The sequence below is a fragment of the Lemur catta genome, chromosome 7, assembly GCF_020740605.2.
Source record: "Lemur catta isolate mLemCat1 chromosome 7, mLemCat1.pri, whole genome shotgun sequence".
Lineage (NCBI taxonomy): Eukaryota > Metazoa > Chordata > Mammalia > Primates > Lemuridae > Lemur > Lemur catta.
Window position 1 is genome coordinate 20,216,496 of NC_059134.1, and position 25,481 is coordinate 20,241,976.

Sequence of the window (25,481 nt, forward strand, 5' to 3'; positions counted from 1 at the left end):
TCCCAGACACGTAACACTCAGCATCTCATTGAATCCTCCTCCTAACAACATTGTAAGTAAGGTTTGTGCTATTTTTCCTCCCATTTTAAAGAGGGGAAACTGAGGCATGGTGAGCATAAGTGACCAGGCTACATAGAGCCTGTTGGTGGAGCTGAGACTCAAATCTCGGTCTGCACGGTGCCAGAGTTAGACCTACAACCGCCACACTGTCCTCTGCAGGGCTGGAAGCAGGGGCACCCTGAGCAGTCCGTGTTAACAAAGTCTATGGGAGGAAATATTAGAAGATGCCAGCACAGGGGAGGGGCTGCCAAGAAAGAAAAGCAAAACAGGATGTGAACTAAGGATCTTCAGGAGTTGGGAGCCAAGAGGGTTTTGGTGGCCATGCATGGGAGAGGGAAGGAGTCTCAACACTTGTTCTGAACACAAGCAGCAGGGGTCCAGGGGGCTGCAGGGACAATGAGGGCAAGCGGTGCTAAGTGGAACAGGCTGGCTTTGGAGACAGCAGATCAGCAGTGGGCACAGAGCCTGTGATCAAGCAGGCACTGGATGGCGATGAGTGGAGTAAGCCCCAGCTCTGCCACTGATTCGCAAGTCACTTTACCATTCTGAGCCCCAGTTCCCTTATTTCTCAAATGAGAATAGTAACACCCACTGCACACAGTTCTTGGGAGGGGAAAAACCTTAAAGAAGTATAATACTTTGTTATCAAGCAGAGAGGGACATAAAATCAAATGTGATCTGGTATTAGGTAGGGAACTGTATAGCACCTTGAGGGCGGCCTCCTAAGCCACTCGAGGGCTGGACTAGGGGGAAGGAATTTTGAGGTGGAAAAAGTTTATTTTCAGCTGAAGCTGTGACTCTAGGAGAAGTTGACTCCCTGGTTACTAGAGCTGCCTTGACAGACCTCTCTGACTCCGGGGCAAAGAGAAAGCCAGGTCCCGCCCCTGCCCTGCAGGCACACAGACAAACAGCTCTCCTCCCCGACCCTGCTCATGCACAGGCCCAGGGAGGTGGCTTCTCACGGGGCCACGGGAACCCTCTGCGGGTGGGAACTCTTCACCCCACCCTTTACCTGGGAACTCTCCCTGAGCTGGCCGATATATCTCGGCCATCCCAGGTGACAAGAGGTCTACGGGAGTTGGTGTGCGTGAGAGGGCTTTGGAAACATGGAAAAATACTGGCCACGTATCAAATGCGGGGCTCTAGGTAACATGAGGTCATATCTCATTTGCAGGAGCTCTTGTGAGGGCTCTCTCTCCTTTTTCTCAAGAGCAGCCTTGTACAGTGGAAAGTCAGACAAGCCTGTCTTACATCTGAGCTCCACCTTGGACTAGTTACTTAACCTCTCTGAGCTATAGTTTCCCCAGCTATAAAATGCAAAGAAGAATGCTTACCTCACCAGGCTGTTGTAAGGATTAAGTAATCTCAAATAAGATATAACCTATGTAAAGTGACTGGCACATCACATCAACCTTGGCTTGAATCCTGGCTCTAAGCAAGTCACTTGCCCTCTCCATCCTCACTTTCCCCGTCTGTAAAATGGAAATTATAAATTTTATTGCTCTGGGTTATTATAAGGTTTAAATGAGATACTGCTTGTAAAGCATTCAGCCCAGTGAGTGGCTGGTGTAAGCTAAAGGCTCAATAAATGTATTAATTTTTCCTATTATTGTTTGGGGCCAAATCCAGCTTCCCTTTCAAGACCCTTGCTCCAAAGAGACTACGGCGTGATTTTAGCCTCACCAGTGTCTGGTGCCCTGATTTTAGCCTCACCAGTGTCTGCATCTGGCAAAGGCGACTCACTGAAATCTCCAAAGAGAACCTACTTTTGGACCTCTGCAGAAGCAGGGAAAGGACTGGGACACCTCCCTCTCTCCCTTCTTCGTCCTCACCGCTCTCCACCCTACACCTGGGCCAAGAGGAACATTCCGTCTCCAGTCCCCATCCAGAATGCATGCACGGGCTCGTGCCAGTGCTGGAGCCAGAACCAGCTAGGCCCCAGGTCCCGTACCATGGAGGGGCTCTTTGGTAATGTTTGGGGCTGTCTGATAAACCAGCAAGTTTGCGGAGAAGCAGACAGCTGCTCTGTTCTTCTCTGCTGTTCACTACCCAGCTCTCCATGAGGCTCGGTCCACCCAGTACTGGGGCTGCTGCCCGGGCTACAAACAGGAAACAGTTGACACCTGAGCCTCAGGCCAAAGCACCAAGTGTAGCTGGCAAAGGAGGACAAATTCCCACCTTTCCAAAAACAAATACATTTACCAACTGCTTCCCCGCCCGAGGTCATGGAGGGTGCTGGGACTTGGATCGGGAGATGATGGAACCCAGAAAAAATTGCCCTTCTAGTAGCATCCACAGCCCTCTAACCTGGTGCAAGTTCAGCTGAGTAGCCACACAGGGACAGGAGAGGTAGAGAAAATTATGGGTTGGCATTCATCAGAAAATAATAAGAGCTAATGTTTATTGGTTGGTTACTATATGCCAGACACGAATCCAATTACTTTATAGATCTTAACTATATTAATTCTTGCAACATCCCTAGGAAGTAGATACTATTATTGTTCTCATCTTCAGAGGAGGAATCTGAGGCACAGAGGAGTTGGCCAATACCAGCAATCTGGCTCCACCACTACACCACACGGCCTCCTCCCAAGACAAGCAGGGCGGTGGAGCGGGGAGAGCCCCGTCTTCGGGAGTACGGCAGGCCTGGCTTTAAATCCAGACGTCTCTGTTTATGAACGGTGTGATTATGGGAAAATTCCTTCACCTCTCAGTGCCTCAGTTTGCTCTTCTGTAGTATGGGAAGGATTCCAGCTACCTCACAGGGGTGCTGTAAGTATTAAATGAAATAACATATGTGAAACATTTTACACTCAGTGCCTGGCATGCAGTCAGAGTTCAGTAAATACTATTATTATTGCATTGACTACAATGGGTGAGTCCTTTAATCTTGCCAATTATCTCCTGCCTGCAAATTCTCCTCCACGTCCACCTAGGCAACTCAATCAGCCCAGCATGTTCCCTGTGGAGGTGGCACTGGTTTACACACCCCCTGCTCTGACATGTGTAGGAACTTTTCAGACTTGTCTCTTTCATTGGATAGTAAGTAAGTTCTCTGAGGGCAGAGGCTGTTTATGTCTTTTCTTGGTGCCAGGGTGAGCCTTCATTTTCCACCATCTCATATTTCTACAGGGAAGGTCTCCAGCCTGGCTCTCTGCCTTCTGGTAGCAGTGACTTAGCTCTGGGTGGGTCGAGGTCAGCTGTTCTCACTGGGGACGACAGCCACCCTGGGAGACGTTTTCTGAAATCTGTGTGGTGGTTTTTCTGGCTGTCTTAGTAATTAGAAGGCTCAGCTTGCATTTATTGGGGAGAGGGCAAGTATTCTAGACACCTTGTACTGCAGAAGACAGTACCAAAGAACAAGCACTTGTTCATGCCTCCTATAACTTTTATACGACTTTCAAATGCTCCATGGGACGTCTGTGTTGGTGAATAGCTTGCTTATAATATATAAGCCCCAAAGCCACTTCCATTTTTATGTAAACACAAAATACCTTTTGCATACTCTTAATATGCACTTTATCCAGGGATGCCATTTTCTGTGTTAATTGAGGAAAGATCGCATTTTGTTTGGAGCCTTACCAAGAGTTGTTTAACGTTTTGGAAAATCATGGCTTTTGAGCTGCCAATATAGCATACTGACATCCGTCTGTATCTGTGTCTGCCACGTTCACAGAGGCTCCAGCATCTTACTATCTCGTCAAACCTTTTAGGGGAGTGTGTCCAAGGATTTACTTGCTGAAATATATATTATTTTATTATAAATTACTTTGCTTTCTCAGTTTTTATCCAAATCAGAGCATTTTACTGATGTTTACTTATATTTTCCATAAACTTCATTTTAGAATATTTGTTTGGTTTTTTTTTTTGTTTGTTTGTTCATTTTAGAATATTAAAGGGGCTTTACAGGATCCTTGTTACAAGAGACGGTGGCTGAGAACAACAAGTTTAGAAGGAGGTGGGGGGTGTGGCTTGGCCCTTTCTGGGCCTTCTTTGCAGACCTGCCTGTCAATTAGGAAGGTACTTTTAGGTGTGTTCTCTGCCAGCTCTATCTGTGCCTGGTGGATGCATGTTTAATTCTGCACCGAGGTCTTAGAAAGCCCATTGTGGCCATACATGAAAAACATATCTTCAACATAGCACTATCTGCCAGGCTCCTGTGTCTGTTTTTCAATTGCTTTGGTACCTTGGAGGGGGAAAAGAAAAGGGCTGTTATGGATTGATACCCTAAAACCCAACTGTACAGTTTAAGGTTTAGTGAAACGTGGTTTGTTGGCTTCTCTTCCTCCTCTCTCTCTTAGCATACCCCTCCACCTCCCAAATCCTGTCTCCACCCAAAAGTACAGGACCGAAAGCTGGGCCCTGCAGCAGGAGGAAACAGTCCTCAGGGGAATGAGAGTCTTGTGGTGCATACCACTCGCGTTCCCAGGTCTTGCACAAGGAGGTCTCAGAGTCTCTCTCCAGCATATTCGACCCACTACCCGAGGCTCTACTCGCCTTCACGGCTCCCTTGGACCCCTGACCCAGCCCCACCGACATCGGTACCGACATCCTCTGCAGCAGGGACCACGGCGTGTTCTTCTCTGACTTACCAATACCCAGCTAAGAACACATATGGTCTAGTAACTCCCTCCCTTGCTCTCTCAGGCTCAGCTGCTTCGGTGCCTGCTCCCCTGAGGCTGCTTCTGGGGGCCCCTGGGGGAAGAGGGATTCTGGGCCATCACCGCAGACCCTCGATTGCCAGCTTGAGAGCCTGGTGCTGCCGCCCCTGCGTCTCCCCCATGGGCCTCCCTGGAGAAGCCTCGTTGGCATCCTGGATGCGCAGAGACCTTTCCTAGACTGGATCCTGTTGATTTTAGAGAAGAAGCCCCATGGAGTTAATTCAGTATAACAAATCAATCTGTAACAGGAGCAGCCAGAACACTACGGTAGCTGTTCTGTCATATTCAAGAAAACAATGAATGAAAGTCCCAGGCAGCTTGAAACGAAATGCTACTCCGGGGGCACATGGGGGCAACTGCCCTGGCTGAGCTGGCGTGGATTGGGGAGAGGCGTGGGACAGCCATACCTGGGTGCAGGTGAGCTGGGAACACTGGCGAGCCCAGGACGGAGGGAAAACCTCAGGCCACTGATTCTCAGCTCGGGGGCAGGAAACTTAGGGACAAGGACACCTTCCTCTGGCCTCACAGAACTTTGGGGGGCTCTTCAGGCAAGAGAACATTCAGCAACATACACGAAACACTGCCCTGATCTGTCTGGTGGAAACCCATGGCCCTAGATGACGACAGATCCAGAAGTCACTAGAACAGAGTGGGTGTGCGGCCACCCAGGTGTGCACCGTCACTGCGGACTCCTCAATCCTGCCTCCCCGTGTTGTTGAGGGTAGCTGTTGGCCCACAGAGCAGGAAATGCAGTGGAGAAACCTCATGGCCAGGAGAGCTACCCTTGGGCACCTGAACTCGCTGGCAGGGCACTTGGCCCTCCTTCCCTCTTGTAAGAGCCTTCTTCCTGTTCAGGCTGAACCCTCCACTGGTCCCCCCCACTGCCACCACCACGTCCTCTTTCCTTTCTCCCACGCTGCACCTCCTGTCTCTCCCAGGCCCATGCCCACTCCAGTCTCCCTGGCCCCAAAAGCCTTCTCTCCACACTCTCTCCCGCTTAGGCCAGCACCCCCAGCCCTTTGCCATCCTGTTCCTTGGACGGGAATTCTACCACCAAGTCCCCATCATTTCCTTAACTCCTACTTACCTTGCAACTGCAGAAACCTGGCATCTGCCCTGTCACCATGGACATGACAGATACTGTCATAAGGCCATTGCTGCTGCCTCACTGCCAAATCCACAAACCCACTCTTAGGCTTCAGACCCTACGATATCCCTGTGCACTCTGACGCTGCTGGCTGACCCCACCTCCATGAAAATCTCTCCTTTGTGGGTGTGGTTCTCCTCCTGCCCCTTTAGCCGGTCCTGCTTATTCCATAGACACTCACTCCTCAACCTGTCCCTTAAGTGTTCCTTCTCCTCCAGGTCTGTCCTTGGTCCTCTTCCCACTCTGCACACCCTCCCTCAGTGACCTCATTCTCTCTCATCACTTCATGTAATATGATTCAATGATGACTCCCCAGTATGTGTCTTCAGTCCTGCCCTGTCTCCTGGGCTTCTGATCCGCATTTCTTACCATGTACTGGGCACCTAGAGCTCATCACCTGCCCTTGTTTCTCCTCCCACCATCTGGACAAGTTTGCTTGGTCTCCGGTTGAGGTCCCACTAATGTTCAGCATCCCAAGCTAGAGATCTCAGAACCATGTTTGACTCATCCCTCTCCTTTGCTGTCCATGTCCAACCAATTGCCAAAATCCTCCTGATCTTATCTGGGAGATCTCTCTTAGAGCTGGGTCCCTCCGTGCCTGCTGACACAGTAATAATAATAGCAAATACTTATACAGTATATATAAGTATGTTCTACTCACCTGTCTAAGTATGTTCTATACACTTGTTTAAGAGACACATACCCACATATACACTCTCACCTGACCCACACAACCACCCTTCGAGATAGATGCCATTATTCTCCCCACTTTACAGATGAGACTGAGGCACACAGAAGTTGAAGAGCTTGCCCAGGGTCCCATACTGAGGTGGTGCAAAAGCCAAGATCTAAACCCAGCAGTCTGGCTCTCAGTTTGGTGCATAACTTCTTTGCCATATCCCTGTCCTTAGTGTTGCCCGCGCCTGCCCACCACCACAGCATTTCATCGGGCCTCCGTTGCATCCCTTCATCCACCCTCCCCTCCTTCCTCACCCACACCCTCTCCAGTGCTCCATTAAATGAAACGAGTCATGCTCGGGAGCACCTAATGGCTCCTTACTGCCCACAGGATAAACTCCAAACTTCCTTGCTCAGTGTTCAAAGTTCTTTATCGTTTGGCCCAACCCACAACCCCAGCCTCGCAGTCCACCAACTCATGCCAGGCTGCTCTTCTCACATTTCCCCAGAGCCGGGCCCTTTCATGACAGCGAGCCTTCACGCTCACTGTCTCCTAGGCCCGGAATATTCTTGCCGACCCCTCCACCAGTCAAGGCCCTACTCTTCCCTTGCCACCTGCTTCAGACACCATCCCCTCTGTGACATCCTTGAGCAGTGTCTCAGAACTCGGCATGCTTCCAACTCTCACGGAATTCGCTATGCAGCGTTGCAGTTTACCTCTTACAAGTGACGCCCCTGTATCTGGCACGTAAGAGTGGCTAAACATTCAACGAATGGACGGATGGCCCCAAATCTAGCCTGCTCGGTCCTTCTGTTTCTGCCCCTGTATTTCAAATGATTCTTTTCACTGGGTCACACAAGATCACAAAGGCTGGAAAGATTCCACGTGACATAGTTCCCCTCACTCCCTACAGCACAGGGTGACTCTCTTCCTCATTTCTCTTCAAAGAAAAAAAAAAAAGGAGAGTGGAGTCAGAGTCCAACCAACCAGTCAAAATACGGCATGAGCAGAGCGAAGGTGCCCTACTTACCACGCAGAGAGTATGGGGCCTTAGAGATCATCTCAGCCAAACTTCTTCATTTCACGCATGAGGAAAGAGAGGCCCAGAAAGAAGAGGTTTGCACAAGGATAGCAACCAGTGAGGGGCAGACGGCACTGGAACCCAGGACTCTTGAGTCCCTGTCCAGGGATCTGGCCTTGGCCTGTTGCCTCCCAACTCTGCCTCACCTGTCCCAGGGACTGAGAGTCCCTTGACCTTCCCACAATGATCCCTCAGACAGGCTCAGGCTGCCTTCCTGGGACCAGGAAGTTACCAGGCCCAGCATGGAAATTTCCTGATGAGTCAGCATTCCTTGCTCATGCAACTTTAAAACTGCAGCTTACCCAGCACCTGGCTGCAACTCCCAATCGCAGCACTGGGTTGGGGCCTTCCAACACAAGCTTCGCCAGGGCAGGGGCTCTTCCTTTGCCCCCTCATGTCTGTCAACCCCTTGTCTGTGTCAGACACAGAGACTGCTCCTACGCGACCATTCTTTCTTCCCCTCTCCACTCCCTCTACCTCCCATTTCCTCCCAGTTAGTCACGGTGAGGTCACACTCAGGCTCTGGCTCCCAGGCCTCTCCCAAGGATGGTGTGCACATACAGGGAAAGGGGAGGTGCAGCAAGGCATCATGGGAAATTGGGCTCTGGAGTCAAAGAGGCGTGAGTTCAAATCCTGACTCAGGGCCGGGCCGGGTGGCTCACACCTGTAATCCTAGCACTCCGGAAGGTCGAGGCAGGAGGATTGCTTGAGCTCAGGATTTCAAGACCAGCCTAAGCAAGAGTGAAATCTCATCTCTACTAAAAATAGAAAAACTTAGCTGGGAGGGGTAGTGCATGCCTGTAGTCCCAGCTGCTCAGGAGGCTGAGGCAGGAGGATCGCTTGAGCCCAGGAGTTTGAGGTTGCTGTGAGCTAGGCTGACGCCATGGCACTCTAGCCCAGGCAACAGAGCAAGACTCTACTTCAAAAAAAAAAAAAAGAGTCAAATCCTGGCTCAGCCAGCTGAACAGCTGTGTGACCTTTGTCAAGTTATTTAATCTCTCAAGTCCTTCACTGAAAAAGGCAGGGCTGCCTGGGAGGCAGTTTCCTCACCTGTAAAATGGGAATAACAACCTTTCCCTCACTGGTTTATAGTGAGAATTAAATGAGATACAGTGCCGAAAGCACTTTGCCCAGAGCCTGGCGGGCAGCCAGCACTGGTTTGCTCCCCTTGCCGAGGAGTGCGAGGCACGATGTCAAGCCGGGGCCTGAGAAGTCCTGGGTGCCCACCTGCAGGTGAGCCGGTGCACACGTGAGCAGGGAGAGCTCCGGGATAAGTGTGCAAATGAGTGTGACTGGGCTGAGTGTCTCTTCCTCCCAGATTCCCCCCACCCTCTGTAAAGGAAAGACCTGTCATGTCTGTTCTTGTCGGTGATGAGAGCTCCAAACCCCTCCCAGCAGAGGGAGGGAAAAACCCACCCCACGAGGCTCATCCAAGGGAAACAAACTCGAGCAAGGCCCACTCCTGACAGAAGCCAATCTGTGGGGAAACCACACCTCAAAAGCTGTTCCAAGGGTCGGGGGCCTCTCTGCAGGCTGCCCCTGGCCTTGTCTCCAGCATGAGGGTTTCTCAAGCAGCTTCAGACAGATCACACAGGCAGCCAGACCCACGGGGCCTGTGGAGCTGGCCGCCTCCCGGCTGGGCTGTCCTGGCGTGGGACACCCTGTGGCCATGGTGTGGGACAGGCTCCTCCCCATGCACCTCGTCCAAGGGCCTGGAGTAGGGAGAGGTGGGCCCTGGGCTGGGGAATCCTGAGTCCTCGGGGCAGAAAGCACAGGGCACAGGCCACACCCCAACCTGCTTAGGATCAGGATCACAGAATCCTTGGGAATCTCCTCCATCCTCCTGCCCTTGAAGCATACCGGGCCAAATTATCTCTTAGATAAGAATCTGTCTCACATTTAAAGACCTTGAGTGAGAAGCTGATTCTAGAGTTTCTCTCCTTTGGTAGTTGTTCCAGTGTTTAATAAACTGCATTGACTGGAAGTCCTTCCCCATAGCTAACCCAGATCTCTCTTTAACTAAAGCCTATCTCTGTTTTAAGTCTCAAGTGGAGAGGGAGAGTAGTGGCCTTCATTTGTCAGCGAATTCCCCGGCCTTCCTGATGAACAAAATTGCAGAATTTGCCTGCCTAAGAGGTTTTGGCTTAGGACTTAAGATTATTCCTCTCTGACTGTGAAGGATACACCCAGAATTAACAGCCTTTTAGGAAATGCTGACTTCAAATCACCCTGTAGATAAAGAGGAGAACATACGTCCGCCTTTGACCTCCAGCCCATCCTAGACTTGCATCTACACCTGGATTCAGAATATCAGAATCTAGGGGAGGAGCCCTAGTGACTACCCAGTGCACCCCTACATTGGCATTCTCTTCCCTCTTGCTGTCTCCCTCTCCCCTTCTCCACCCCACTCTTCTCTGCCTAACAAATTCCTACGCATCCTTCAGAGCTAGAGTCAAATATTCCCTCCTCCATGAAGCCTGCTCTGAGCTCCCAGGAAGAATGAAGTGTTCCCAGTTCTGTCTGATTCCACGCTTTTTACATATCTCTAGTAAAGCATAAATGAGATAGTATTATAATTATTCACCTAAGAGTCTCTCTCTCCCCACTGGCCCCCGCTCTATCTCTATACACCCTACCCTCTCCTCGCACTAGACTCTCAGCTCATTCAGGGGAGAGACTGTGTCTTAATTTTCTTTCTGTTCCCACACCTGGCATAGCATAGGTGGCCCCCTGCCCCCCAAGTTTATGGAATAAATTAATTTTTCAGCTGGGAAAACTCAGATCAAAATTATTAAATAACTTGATCAAGGTTATACAGCTAGTTAGTGGTAGAAATAGGACCAAAATCCAGACTTTCTGACTCTAATTCTTACCCCTCTGCCTCACTCTAGGATCTCCCATGATTGCTTCCTGCTTGGCTCCAGCTTCGACTTTCTCCTCCCAACAAACTCTCCTACTCCTCCATCTGCTTCAGACATCACCCCTTTCCCACTTCCCACCCCCTGGTCGTCCCAGCAACCTCTAACCGCAGGGGCCAGTCCTCTCCCTCAGCTGCACCTTCTCTCTCCACGTCCATCCATCCACCCTGCAATCTTTCCAACACCACCTGTCCTTGCCCTTATCCCTGCCTAACTGAACCCAACCTCACCCAACTCGGTTTCCTTTCAAAGCACCAATCTTGTGTCCACGTTGTCCTCCTGAGCCTGGTCACATGCTTCCTTCTGAGCTCTTTCTGCTTGTTCCTGTTTTTCCTGTTATGTTCCCTATCTTCTTCCTTTAAATCAGGAATTCCCTGAGGAAACCCAGGCACTTTACCCTTTGTGGCTCCATAAATTCTTCTGCACACAGTCCACACAGGCTAAGCTTCGACAGGAAAAGAGTTGTCGTTGTGGATTTCTACATCACACCTGGCACGCAGCTCACCCTAAACAGCTGTCCGTTTATCAGAACTCTTTTGAGGGGGATACTGGAGACACTGGATCATGAGGTGGGGTGGGAGGTTGGACTCAGGGTCCTTTAATCCTGAAAGCTTGGAGTTTATGAATAAACACCCCACACTATACTTAATCTTTGTATCTTGCACACCTGACTTACTATAGGTAACTCCCAAAATTTATAGAAGAAATGTTTTCTTCTGACCCAAGTTCTTACCTGCCTGTTGAAATCTAGGCCATTTCGATCATTTCCTGGAAGAGATTAGAAAAAAAAAAAAATTAGTTGCTAGCAGGATGGGAAGAGACTGAAGGTTAGAGAAAAAATAGGATGTTGAGAGGAGTGTGTCTTTATTTCGAAAAAGAGCATCAACTTCCCCTGCAGCCGGGATCCTCCTCCTCCTGTTTCCTGGAAATGTCTTTTAAAAGTCTCCTCCAAGGAGGTGGACAGCCAGGGAAAGAGTCGCTTCGGAGGGGAGGCCGACTCATCCAAGGTCAGAGCACTCAGAGCCCAGTGGGAGCAGGGCTCGCTGCACCAACCAGAGCGCTTGCTCTGCCCTTGCCTTTGTTCCTGTGCTGCACCCCACAGACAGCAGCTGCTACATCTCTCCATGGACCAAGAGACCAAGAAGCGACCAGCCATGGATCCTGCAGGAATTGCCCTACAGCAAGAAGTCCCCCACTAGCCCAGCCCTCCAGGGGTGATGACTCCTAAATCACATCAGGTAGACAGGTGTCTGTTCTGTTTTTTCCCCTCCCTCAATGTTTATTTCTTATTTTGTTCATCTTTATTCTTTTATAGTAAATGTAGGGCAGAGAAAGTAAATCGGTGCTTAACAGAAAAGCTTTTTGGTACAGAAAAAGTCTAAAGTAGTAAAAAAAAATTGCTCTGCTGAGAGGCAGCCATAGTTAAACCTTTTGCATATTTTATGGTCTTTTTTATAATTGTATTTCTTCATGGATGTATACCACTCTGTATACATTTTAACCCTGCTTTTTATTTCTGCTGTTACTAAGGAACATTATGAATATTAATATTTCTCCTATGCTTATAAACATCTTTTTTTTTTTTTTTTAAAGACAGGATCTCACTCTGTTGCCCAGGCTAGAGTGCAGTGGCATGATCATAGCTCACTGCAACTTCAAATTCCTGGGCTCAAGTGATCCTCCTACCTGGCCTCCCAAATAGCCGGGACTACAGGCATGTGCCACCACGCCTGGCTAATTTTCCTATTTTTCAGTAGAGACAGCGTCTCATTCTTGCTCAAGCTGGTCTTGAACTCCTGGCCTCAAGCAATCCTCCCATCTCAGCCTCCCAGAGTGCTAGGATTACAGACGTGAGCCACTGCACCCAGCCATATAAACATCATTTTTAATGGCTACATAATATTCTATTATATAAGTATTCCATGATTTGTTTAAATATATACCTATTGTTGGTGGAATCGTTTCCACTCTTTGCTATGATAAAGTTTCCTATTCATATAGCTCTCCAGGGCAGGACCTGCCACACAATCTTCCTTTGAATCCCACGGATTACTGTCTCTATAATAGCAACGACAATGATGATTTATTAAACACTGTATGCTCAGATCCCAGCATTGTGCTTAGCACATAGTAGAAGCTCAAAATCTATCAGCTAAATGATAAATGAATGAGTAAACAAATTCAGAACTCTCCTAATACCTTTGGAATAAAGTGCAAATTCCTTAGCACCACATGTAATTCCCCATACGTCCTATTTTCTGCCTACCTTTCCTGCTTTGTCTTATGCTGCTCATGATCCTACCTTATGCCCTCCCAGGTACCCCGAGCTCCGGCCACACAGAATGTGCACTCATGTGGAAACACGCCACGCCGGTCACATTACCATGCCTCCATGCACTGCTCTCTTGCACAAAGTCAGTCCCTCTCCTCTCTGAATCTGGGAGCTCTCTCTACTGGTCACATGGCACTCATTGGCCAACCGCATGTTTCTCTCTCCCACTAGTCTGAATTCCTCAAGAACTGGACAGTGACATCCATTCTTGTGTCCTCAATGGCCACAAAATGACCACAGTTGCCAACACGGATCAGAGGCTCAAGAAACGCCTGAGAGATGAATGAATGGGGTCTAAGAGAATCCTCTGAATCTTTACCCTTTTTCTTCTGCTCTGTTCTAAACAATGGTAGGGAGACACAGCCCTTTCCTACAGGGTTGTGCAGCATTTCTGAGAGCAAGTGGCCCGGCAGGATGAGCGCAGACGATGAAGAGCTACGGGATCCCGGCAGAGAGGACCACAGTGAGACACAATGTGATCTCTGAGTAGAAGCCTGATTTTGAAATTAGCTGAGATGACATATAAAACCTGTGAGGGAAGGACCCACATACCTCAATACTTGTGCTTACAGAGGTAGACTAAAAGGTAAAATTACTTTCATCCTTAAAAAAAATCCATTTGTGACATTGTGAAGTCGGACTAACAAGGAGTAATTCTCAAGACTTGGCAAAAGAGCAAATCCATTCATTCAACAAGTGTTTACTAAGCACATTCTATGTGCCAGGCACTGATCCAGGCACTGGGGATGCAAAATTGGAGAAGACTTGGAGTCTCTGGCCTCATGGACCTTCTTTTTTAGTTGAGGAGACATAAAAGGAATAAGTGATCAAATATGTAACTTAATTTCATTTAGAGATAATTACCGTGGAGAACAGTAAGACACGGTAGGAGGATGGGGAGTGTCCAAGGCTGTTCACAAGCAAGATGGTCTGGAAAGGTCACTCAGGGGAGGTGAGGTTTTCACTGAACAAAGTGAGGACCCAACCTTTCCAAGGTCTGGGGAAGATCATTCCAGATGGAAGGATTAGGTCCTGAGACAAGAACAGGCCAGCCTGCAGAGGGGCAGTGATGAGGTCAGGGAGGCTGAGTGAGTGACTGGGGGTAAGAGGATGTGGGATCTGGTGGTCCGGTCATGATGAAGACCACGGCTTTCACTCCGAGGAAGATGGGAGTGATCTGAGGGTTTTGAGCAGAGGAGTAACATGGTCTGACTTAAGTCTTTACACCGGTGGGGTGAGAGAGCAGGAAGGAAGACCAACCGAGGTACTGGGGCAATGGCCCAGGTGAGAGGACAGTGGACTGGATGGAGTAGTGGCCGTGGAGGCAGTGAGAAGGGCCTGATTCGGGATCCACTGAACATACAGCTGACGGGACTGGCTGATGGAGGGACGTGGAGGGCACAGGGAAGAGGAGGCAAGGAAGATCCCCGGGGCGTGGGCTTCCTCGATGGCATATGTGGCTGTGCCATCCACTGAGATGGAGCTGACTCAAGGAGGAGCAGGCTGGTGGGAGAAAACCAAAATGTTTGGGACATGTTAAGTTTGAGATGGCGATTAGATCTCCTAGTGGAGGTGGGGACATGAGTTTGGATTCAGGAGAACATGAGGTCAGAAGGTATAAATCGGGTAGCTATCAGCTTACAGATGATATTTAAAGCCCCAGGACTCAGGTTACAAAGCAACTGAATTCAAATGAAGAAGAAAAGGGTCACAGTTGGGATGGTGTGGAGGAGCCGACAAGTGAGGCTGAGAAAGAGCGGGCAATCGAGTGGGAGGGAGACCGGGCAGGCAGGTGTCCTGGAAGGTGAGAGGAGAAGGTGCTTCCAGGAGGAGGTGATAATGTGATACACACATGAACGAGACCCAGAAAGTAAGAAAAACACTGGGAGGCCAAAAAAGCCAGTTTGACTTGGAGGAGGTCATCAGGTTTGTGGACCATTAAGAAGTGTTTTCACTTCTGATTTCCGTGAATGCCGTTATGATGTCGTTTGTGATATCCACACAATGAAAAAAGTGAGCAAGCACAATTTGGAGATTAATTTTGAAACCATCAGCCGAGAGAATCAATAATTTCTCTTGCCCAGTTTTTCCGCAGCCCTTCTCAAGAGGCCCCTCCTCAGGGGGACGCACCGCTACGCTTGGACCCTGGCAATGGAGTTTCCCTGTCTCATCGAATTCGTTCTGACCTGCGCCAGCATCAGTGTCTACCTTTCCTCGTTCCCCAGGCTTACCGAAGGGCTGGACGTGCTGGGGCCAGCCAGGGCCTGCCAGGGCCTGCCAGGAGACTGGCCCCCAATGCTCTGGGAGAGCAGAGAGTAGTGCATAGCTCGGCCCGTGGCACTTAGTAAGGGCTGAGTCTCCTGAGCTATTCCTAACTCGTTCTAGTTCCACTACAAAGCAGCTAAGAGTGTTCTCAGGACACGCAGCTTCCCTCCCGGCTCCCAGCCCTGCAGAGCATCTGGGGGTCTGGGTTGAGATGTGATGATGTAGTCTAATAGAGGCATTATGTTATCTGATGACACTGATTCTCCCTCCAGATCTGGCTGAGGGGAAACCGCCTCAGCCTTCATTTTCCTGCCACGCTTGTGTCTGCTTCTCTCCCATGGTCCCCTGGACTTGTTCCACCGGGCACCCCTCCCCAGCCAGCCTACAGGAAGGCCTGGAAGCTAGCACCTGGGAACTGCAGGCTGTGCTGGGGCTCCCTGGGGTTCGCTGCTGCCCCAGTGCTCAGATTTCCCAGAACACTTAAATTCATTCACCTGGAAACTGTGAGGAAAGTGTTCCTCTTTCCCAGAGAAAGGAAGAGATGTGATGATCATATTGTGTTAAAAATACTGGTCCACGGTCACCAGAAAATTCTGTTCTACCCCTTTAAGATGTCATGCAGAGGAGCAGTAGGGCACACTTGGAAAGAGTCCTAGACTTGAAATCAGAGGACTGGGGTTCAAGCCTGAGCTCCATCACCCCCAAGCTATGTGACTTTGGTCAACGCAGGGACCTCCTGAAGCATCAGGCTCCTCAATGGTAAAAAAAGATCATAATTCCACTTCATTCTCTTCCCAGGAATACAGTGAGAATTGAGTGAGATAAAGCTGCTACCATACTTTTTAAACTGGGAAGCTCTGTGCAACTGCAGAGCTGACTTCCAGACATCCTAGTGCATTTCCCAAAAGGTAGAGCCCGGTCCTGTGTTAGGGCCTTTGCATATGCTGTTCTCTCTAACCGGATGCTCTTCTCTGCCCCTTCTCTACCTAGAAAATATATACCCATCCTTCAAGACCTAACTCAACTGTCACATCCTCCATGAAGTTCAGCCAAGGCAAAATAAAGGATTTCCTCCTCTCTTATTTATATCTCTCATAGCACATACCATATTTTTTAGGATTAGTGGCTTGTCTGTTTCCCTCATGATATTGTGAGCTCCCAGAGGCCACAGTTATTATATCTTATTCATCTTTGTACTCCAAGTGTCTGAAACAGTGTCTGGGGCCAGGTGCAATGGCTCACATCTGTAATCCTAGCCCTTTGGGAGTCCAAGAGGGGAGGATCATCTGAGGCCAGGAGTTCAGACTAGCCTGAGCAACATAGCAAGACTCTGTCTACAAAAAATTGAAAAAATTAGCCAGGTGTGATGCACACACCAGTAGTCCCAGCTACTCGGGAGGCTGAGGCAGGAGGATCCCTTGAACCCAGGAGCTTGAGGTTGCTGTGAGCTATGATGACACCACTACACTCTAGCCTGGGCAACAGAGCAAGACCTTGTCTCAAAAAAATAAAAATAAAAAAAACAAAACAGTGTCTGGCACGTAGTAGATGCTGAATATGTGTTTAACTGGTCCAAATCACTGAGAAATTGCTACAAAAACTAACCTATTCAGAACTAAGAAACCACACGCATCACCATCTGCAGAAACCTGAACACATTTTATTTCCAAGCTCTGGCTTCCTCTTTGGAAGACGGCTGCCACTTGCAGAAAAAACAGAACAGGACAGAGCACATATGGCCAGGAGCATTATTTTCAGAGTCTAACACTAAAGTCCAACCTCAAAGGGGAAAAGAGCTTTCTGAAGTTACATAGCCTTAGAGAACCTGAACCAGGACAAGAACTCGGATTTCTCAACTACTGAACTCACACAGTTTTTCCAATAAATCCACTGCATCAAGTGTCTGACACAGAAGAAACTAATTATGCTTTTAGAGTTTAATCAACAGCTTAGGCTAATAAATAGGATAGATGCTGATCAAATTTGGAAGTGATTCAAAGCAGAGAGCAGAAAGCAATACATACAAGTAGATGACAGAGTCAGGATTAGAAATGTTTTGCTAGACTCTCATAGACGGCCAAAACCAACAAAACCAAATGTAACAGGAATAAATGTAAAGCCCTGCATTAGGTTAAAAAATCAGCTATAGAAATCAAAGATAGGTGAGGCAGAACTGTATGCTTAGAAATGGCTAAGATGGAAAATCTTACGTCATGCATTTTTTACCATGATAAAAATTATTTAAAAAGTAAACCAAAGATTTGTTTTCATTAGGGAATTCTATTTTGACAAATAATATAAAAATGCAAATCTGCTTTTCTACTTCATATTAGATAATCAGCTAAAGTAGTCAAATTGCACAGATATGCCCCACTTTTAAGACCATCTGCTACAATGTATAGCCTGATAAAGACTTTCTTCAGCGATAGCAATAACCAACCTCAAACTGGAACCAAGAATAGAAAAAAATCATAGTCCATACAGAAGGCAATTAAAAATTCATGTGCATATTTTAAGATACTTTACCATCAACATTGCCATGAGTATTAAACGAGTTTTGTTAAGTGTGATAATGATATTGTGCTCCAGAAGGAAAATGTCCTTATGTTCTAGAGATGCATACACCCATGTGTATCCATCTGAAATGTTATAATGTTAATACAATGTCTACAATTTACAAGACAATATTCCAGCAACAAGAATGACAGAAATTTGATGGTTGCTGAGAGCAGGTGACAAGTACATGGAGGCTCATTGTATCAGTTTCCACTGTTGTGTGTGCCCATAATAAAAAGTTATTTAAAAAATAAAGTTATAAATCAAATAAAATACTTCAGAAAAATGAATGAAGCAAATGTGGCAAAATGTTAACGATTAGATCATTACATGGCTATCCGTGGGTAGACGTGGCTGTTTCATTAAAGTGTTTTTTCTATTTTCTGTATGTCTGAAATTTTTCAAAGTAAAAGTTTAAAAAATTCATGAGGGAACATTTGAAAGCACCTGGCACTGTGCCCTGTGCACAGTCAGTACTGAAATAAACGTCAATGGACTCTTCCTTCCGCCCCAAATTCTGGCATAGAAGTAAAGAAGGCTTAGCCTGCAACTCCAAAGAGCGGAACAAGGGTGCATGGTGGAAGCAGGCTACATGGCAGTATAAGGAAGAATTCTGTAAAAATTGGAATTGTCCTGCAGTGAAACCTGCAGTTTCACGTGGACAGAGCTCCCCATCCCTGGGAACACTCCAGCAGAGGCTGCTTATTTCAGGGCTCTTACAGAGTGGGTTTTGGAATTGATGGGGCAATTGATAGCATCAAAGGGGGAAACTCAAGTGACCTCTAAAATTCTTGCTGCCATCCCGCACCACCCCCCACCCCGCCAAAGTTTTAAGATTCAAGGCAGTTGATTGAAATGCACCAGCGCTTTTTCTTCCCCTCCCAAAGTCCGGTCACTATCTGCAGCATCTGCAGAGAGGCACAGGGAGGACCAGCGCACTCTGCCCACCATTTCCCTCTGCCTTGTTTGTTCTGCACACAAATAAAAGATTAAGTACACAGAAGGGAGGGGCAGGGCAGAAAGGGCTCACAAAGGATGCATCAAAATCCCCTATTTGGAGGTCTTAGGGCAAATGAGTGAGATCCATGCCAAGCTGGAAGGGCCACAAGCTGGGATCTCTCTAGCCTCTTTTGGTTCTCATAGACCCCCCTAGAAATCTCTGGATCATGAGGCTTCCATGGCAAGAAAGCAAGAGAGGGCACAAATACCTTGGACTCCCGGCTCATAGGGCTGGAAGGGACCTTAGATGATCATTCAGGCAAGTTCTCAGCCTTTGGGAAGATGAGGTATTATTATTCACCCCATTTTACAGGTGAGAAACCTGAGTCTCAAAAAGGGTAGATGATTGTACAAAGCGACAGAGCTTTTAAAGTATGGATGTGTATAGGGAATGACCCCTGGGGGAGACAAAAAACCCACGTCTCCAACCCTAAGGTAGTGTGTTCTTCCCACTCCAGCATGACTCCATTCTTGGCATCTCTTAAACCTGGAGAAGGTCTGAGGACATAAGCAAGGCCCAACCTAGCTCCCCAACTCTGGCATTTCCCTGGTCCCACACGGTACTCAGCACTGTTCATCTCTACCAAAGATCTCCCAGCAAGAAGCAGAGCTGCAGTTGGAGGGATTTGGGTTAATTATGAAGACAGCAACCCAGTCTGTAGAATTTGGATTAAGTCATCAAAAAAGACTAAAAGTCACATTGAATTTTGGAGGAGCCCCAGGATTCCGAAACAATCTCTTTAGGTCAGGATGGCCGTAATACCCAACGCAGTCCCGAGGAGAAAGTCCAAGGATCACTGTGCAGGAGGTGCCCAGTGTCAAAAGCAGCCTCCATTTCCACCTCTTCTCCCCTCAGCACCCTGTGGTCCCTGAACCCCAGGAGCTGGGCGTTGGCCCCTAGGAGGGCCGCCTGCTTTCTCACCTCCGAGCTGGGCCCACAGCCCAGCCTCGCAGGCCTGGCTGATTTACATAGCTTTGGCAGCCCTGGGATGTGAGTTTGCCCGGGGAGCAATTCTCTGGGTGAGGGAGGTGGAAGCACGAGAACCGAGAACTGTTCCAGCAGGACTGTTCACTTCTGCCTGGTAAACAACGCAGAGAACGCTCGGCCGAGGCGCTGAGCCTCTCCCACTTCTGGACTGTTCTCTCCTCACCAGCTCTGCTTTCCAGTATAACCCAGTAAGACTTCCAGTGACACTTTATGACCGCTGGCAACTTGCTGGTACTTCCTGGGAGAGCAGTCACGAAGGTACCAGGACCTTGGGAACGCTCGTGAGCGGCCAACCACCAAAGCAGACCCAGAGACTTCCCGTGTGGTCGCTTAAACCAGTCATAAACGTGTTTTTCCAGGACCCGCCGGGCACTATGCCTACCTTTTTTGGTACTTGAGATTCCTCCAAGAACTAGGGAGTGTGGCCTCATGGTCAGAGTTCTGTCCAGAGAACACCTAGGCTCTCTACGGTCACTTCAAAGGCTGTGCTACGCTGCACTCTGGGCAAGTGGCTTCATTTCCGTAGCCTTCATTTTCTTCAAATACATAAAACAGAAAGTTTCTGTGCCCATTCCTGCCATTTCCTTCTTAGGAGTGAGGAAATGCCCTGGAGGAAACCCTGAAGACAACCCTGAAGCCACGTGAAGAACGGGACCCAGGGGGACCCACGACGGACCATGGGAAGAGCACTGGTTTAGGAGCTGGGAGGTCTGAGTCCCGGATCTACCCCAGCTGGGGGTCAGGGTGTGGACAGCAGATGCAAGGATGCTGCCACGCCCAGGGCAGACATCACCAATGGATCACGGCACCGTTTTCCTTTCCATTAAAATTCAGGGCTTGGTGACCACCACTGGAGATCAGAATTAACTCTCCTGAAGACACCCACTTGCTACCCCAGGACTGGGTGCTTTCTCAAGTACCCTCTACCTCTGACAGTCTATGGATTTCAGGACTTTCATGATTTAAAGCTTCTACTTCTCTACCCCAGGGGAGAGTTAACAAGACCAACTTCAGGGCTTCCTTGTGACATGGCCTATTGAATGTCCTCATGACTTTCTTCCACATGCATGGTCATGGAGCTGAACCCCAAAGCCTGCTCTCTAGTCCCTTCCCACAGATACCAGGAGCCTGGGGCCATGCCCCGGAGGACAGAGGAGCTGTGCTGCACCCTCTGTTAAAGACAAGCCCAGCACCCTCCCAGCTTCCCACTGCAATTCTTCATGTTGTTCTTTGATAAAGGAAAGGCTCCTCACTAAGGTCTCCTAATTTCTTGGGAAATACAATATAATTTCTTCGCCATCTGAGCTATAGATGGGGTTCTCTATGCATTGCCCCTTCATCTCCCGTTGGCCACATACTGATGCTGCGGTCTCCACCACAGGGGCAAAAGTGGGCAGCTTGGTCAGGGGCTAAGTGGAAGGAGCACCCTAGGCAGATGGCACCAGTTTCCAGAAAAAGAGTTCAGGGACTCAGGCTACTGTGGAAAGGAACAGGGAAGATTCAAGTTCCCCATCAAAATCTCGACTCATAGTCCCCTGACCCTGGAAAAACAATAAAAATCCAACTTCAAAGGAAGTTAAATAAGCTCTGTTAAATAAGAGCTCTGTTCTGGTTGCACCCACTAAGCACACCTCAGAGAAGGACCCCACCCAGCTGTGATTTTTCTTTTCTTTTCTTCTTCTTCTTCTTCTTTTTTTTTTAAGAGATGAGGGCTTGCCATGTTGCCCAGGCTGGACTTGAACTTCTGGCCCCGAGTGATCCTCCCACCTTAGCCTCCTGAGTATCTGGGACTACAGGCATACCACCGCACCTGGCAGTTGCTATTTTTCTTTTTTTTCTTTTCTTTTTCTTTTTTTTATTTATTTCAGCTCCTCATGGGGGTACATAAGTTCAGGTTATATACATTGACCATGTCCCACCCATCCCCCTGAGTCAGAGCCTGAAGCGTGTCCATTCTCCAGACAGCGCGCCTGGCACTCACCATGTAGTCATACCTCCATCCTCACCCCCTACCCCCCTATTTTTCTATCAGAACTTTTTGTGTGCTAGAGGAGAACCATAGAGACTGGCCCTGCCATTTATAGGTGAGGAAACTGAGTCCCAGAGAGGACAAGTGACAAGCAAAAGGCCATGTGGCCAACAAATGGCAAAGCAGGAACAAACCCCAGAGCTCCAATGCCTGGACTTTGCTCTCTCCATGACTGCCCATGGGGTTCTTTCAAAGTTTATTCCAGCCCAGCACTGCTCCAGCCCTGCCCAGCCCTATGAGGGGAAGAGGTTCAGAGAGGTTTAAGATCAGTAAGAGACTGGGGGACTCTATCCTGGCCCTCATCCCAGGGCTGAGGGAAGTGGGGGTGAGAGGATGGGGAGAGAAAGAGCAGGAGGAGCTACCTGCAGTGGGGAGATGCAGCTGGGCTCTGGCTCTCACGTGGGCACAAAGATGTCCTTTGTGCAGCTCAGAGGGGCAAGTGTGGAGCGAGAAAGCTTAGCCAGGAGATGCTATCTCACATTTGTAGAACAACTCACGCTTTCAAAAGCTGCTACAGATAGGCTCTCATTTCATTCATTCCTCCACAACTCAATCTTACAGATAAGGAAACTGAGGCTGGGAGAGGTTAGGTAAATTGCCCAAGGTCACTTGTGCTGGAGCTGGAAGGACAGAACTCGGATCTCTAAGTTCTGGCTCCAAGGTCAGCGCACTTGCCACCAGCATGCACAGCTGACAACGACATGCACTGCAGTTGCTCCTTTACTTTGCAGCACACTTTCATGTCCGTTTCTTATGGGATCCTCCCCAGCCTGTGAGGGCTGCAGGGCTGCAAGTACAGAGCTCCGATGTTACCGGTGAGTTAACTGAGGCTCAGAGGGGTTGGGGGCCTCAGATGTCCCACAGCTGCCTTCCAAGTTGAGACTCCCTGTCCTTTCCATCACGTGGTGTAATGTGGCCAGGGTCGCCCCTTCCCCTCCTTCCTGGAGCTGGTGTTCCCGGGGCTGGGGATGCAGGTGGGGCATGCGCTCAGGGGCCTGGAGAGGACCGAGCAGAAGCCCTTGTGGAGGAGTGAATGCTCCACTACCAAGAAGCCCAGAGCCATGGGACTCCAGACCCAGGTCATAAAGCCCCCTAAAAGTAAGAGTTGAAGAATATAGTGACCCCTCAGACGCGGTAGCAGCAGGTAGCCTGGTGCTAGGCCACTTCTGAGGGGAGGCTTGTGGGGAGAGGGGAGGCTTTGTCCAAGGAAACAACAAAACAGCAAAAAACACACAACGAAAACAAAGGAGGGAGGACATGCTTCTGGGGCAGGGAAAGGGCTCCTCAAGAAACACAGGTCTTGAACTCTTGCTGTGACCTTGGGAAAATCATCCCCCTTCTCTGACCCCTGTCTCGTCCCCCATAAAATAGGAGAATAGGGCGAGATCAGAGAATTTTCAAACATTTTGGCAGCAGAACACTGTTTTCAAATAATAAGGATTAATTAGTAGCTGACATTTATTGAGCATTTATTACGCACCAAGCTTTGCAGTAAATATTTTATATACGTGACAGCATTTAATCCTCACAACCACCCTATGAGTAGGTGTTATTATCCCCATTTTACAGATGAGGAAACTTGAGCCTCAGAGTGGTTAATTACCTTGCCCAAGGTTACTGATTAATAAACCACTGCGTAGAAACTCAAACCCACATCTGTCTACCAGCAAAGGCTGTCCACCCTACACCGGGTTATCTCCAAATGAAACCTCATAAGGAGTTGCCACAGAAACTTAAGGGAAAGAAAGGAACTTTTGATTTTCTGGAACTATAAATGTCATCCAGTCTTGGTGAATCTGTCCCACCTCTTAGCACTGGGGGCCTGGCAGGAGGGGGCCTTTCCACCAGCTCTCTCTCCTTCTTCCTGCCATGTCCCTACTTTCTGAGAACTGAAGACAAACTTGAGTTAGGATCAACACAAGGAGCCTGTGGTGGGTGGACAGACGCATCTACCTGGGAGGCCTCCCCGTGGGGTGTCCACGCGGCTTTGGCTGCTGCTTGTGGGGCCCCTCACTGAAGCACACTTTCAACTCGGGAGTCCTGGACACGTGTGGACGCAACAGTGTGCTGAACACGAGTGAGTTCACAGGAGATCCTGCTCAGGAAACAGGCCACTGTCCTCACCGAGGCTCCCTGGAATGGCTGGTGGGTCACTGTACCCACCATGTGGACACTTTGTCATCCTGATACTAATAACAGCAAATAGCACTGTTATCTGGCAGGCACTGTTTTAAGTGCTTCCCAAAGGTTAGCTCATTTAATCCTCCCAGCAGCCTTCCCACCTCCCAGAGGTGGGTACTATTAGCACCTCTGTTTTATAAGTGGGGAAACTGAGCAGAGAGCCTTAAGTAACTACGCCAAGGTCAGAGCAGGTTGGAGGAACAGGGGAGCCCTTCTTAATACATTAGAGAATCTTAGGGGTGCAACAATTCACATCACCCGAGAGCCTTGCCAATATTAACTGGTATGTAAAAAGGGTTAGAGTGTGTTCACAGATACCAGCATCTTAGAGCTGGAAGTGGTCTTAGAAACCCTCAGGTTCCAGACCCTCCATCTGATGCACAAACTCAGCCCCAAAGAGGGAAAATGACTTGTGTTAAGGTCCCAGGTTGGTGGTAAATCCACATGTCCCCACACTTCCTCAGCCAAACAAGAAAGTGCAATTTCACTGATAGACACCCTGATGTGACCAGTCCTCAGTCTCCAGAGGGAGATGAGCTGAGCGCAGCACCAGAATTCACTCCATGGTCCTTCCCAGGAGCTCGGCTATATCCTCAGGACACCGAGGGGGTAAACTGAGCCCAGGTGCAGGAGAGGATAAAGACCCAGCGGTGCTCCTGTGAGGCAGGAGTCAGAACACCGGCAGGTCTCCAGGGGCCCTCTGAGACGAGTGGGAGGGGAGCCAGCCAACTGCGCGCCTCTCTTTGATAGCTTTGAGCCCTGGAGCCCACATTTGCCAGCCGGCTTAACCCCTTTTGTCCATGCTTCCCTCCTCGAGAAAACCTTAATCATCCTCATTTGAATTTCAAATGACCTCTTCCCTCTCCCCCTCCCCACCCCAACAGGCTTTGAGGCAGGGATATGGAAATTCACCCTGCAGTATGGAAATCATCACCCTATGCAAATTGGGCACCAAGACCCCATCGTCATAGCAACCACCCAGTTTCCTCTCCTCTCTGCACCTCTCTGGGCTCCCTGGCTTAGATTTTTCATTCTTTTTCCAGCCAGGACAGCTGAGAGGTGGGCAAGCCCCCTGCTAGGGCAGGCGAGCTGTCTCCAGCTGAGGTGTCCATCGGGACCCAGACAGGCCAGGCTACCTACCTGCGCCTCTTATACAAACCTGGATGGGGCACACCCAGGCAAGGCCAGTCGCTGGTTTGCCCAGCTGGGTAAGCCAAGGATGGGCCAGGTAGTAGCAGGGAAGACCTAGAGTCTGGGGGACACAACAAAGCCCCCAGAGGTGGTGGCAGGAGAGAGGAGACCTGGGGGACTTTGGTGGTGCCGGTGGAAGGAGAGGAGATGAAAGGTGCTGTATGGAGCCTGTATGTAAAACGCCATGCAAATGAACACCTATTATTTTTTGAGTCAACAACAGCACTGGTGCTTTTAGGAGATGCCTGCAGCTGTTTCCCATGCTCCTGGCTTGGCAGGAAGGCCTGCCCTCCGGAGTCTCCCAGGCCCCCCGCTGTTACCCCAGGAGCGCCCACCAGCAAGCCTACCAGTCTGAGCCCACCAGTCCGTGACGACTCTAGGCGGGAACTTTGAA

At 49.2% G+C, this 25,481-nt stretch overlaps 1 protein-coding gene across 1 annotated transcript in view; it reads right to left on the reverse strand.

Moving 5' to 3' along the window:
• POU2F3 (POU class 2 homeobox 3) overlaps nucleotides 1-25,481 on the reverse strand; it is a 72,281-nt gene that overhangs the window by 33,589 nt on the left and 13,211 nt on the right. The window contains exon 3 of the mRNA XM_045555400.1: nucleotides 11,280-11,314. Coding sequence (XP_045411356.1) covers nucleotides 11,280-11,314 — 35 coding nt within the window. The remainder of the gene's footprint in view (nucleotides 1-11,279; nucleotides 11,315-25,481) is intronic.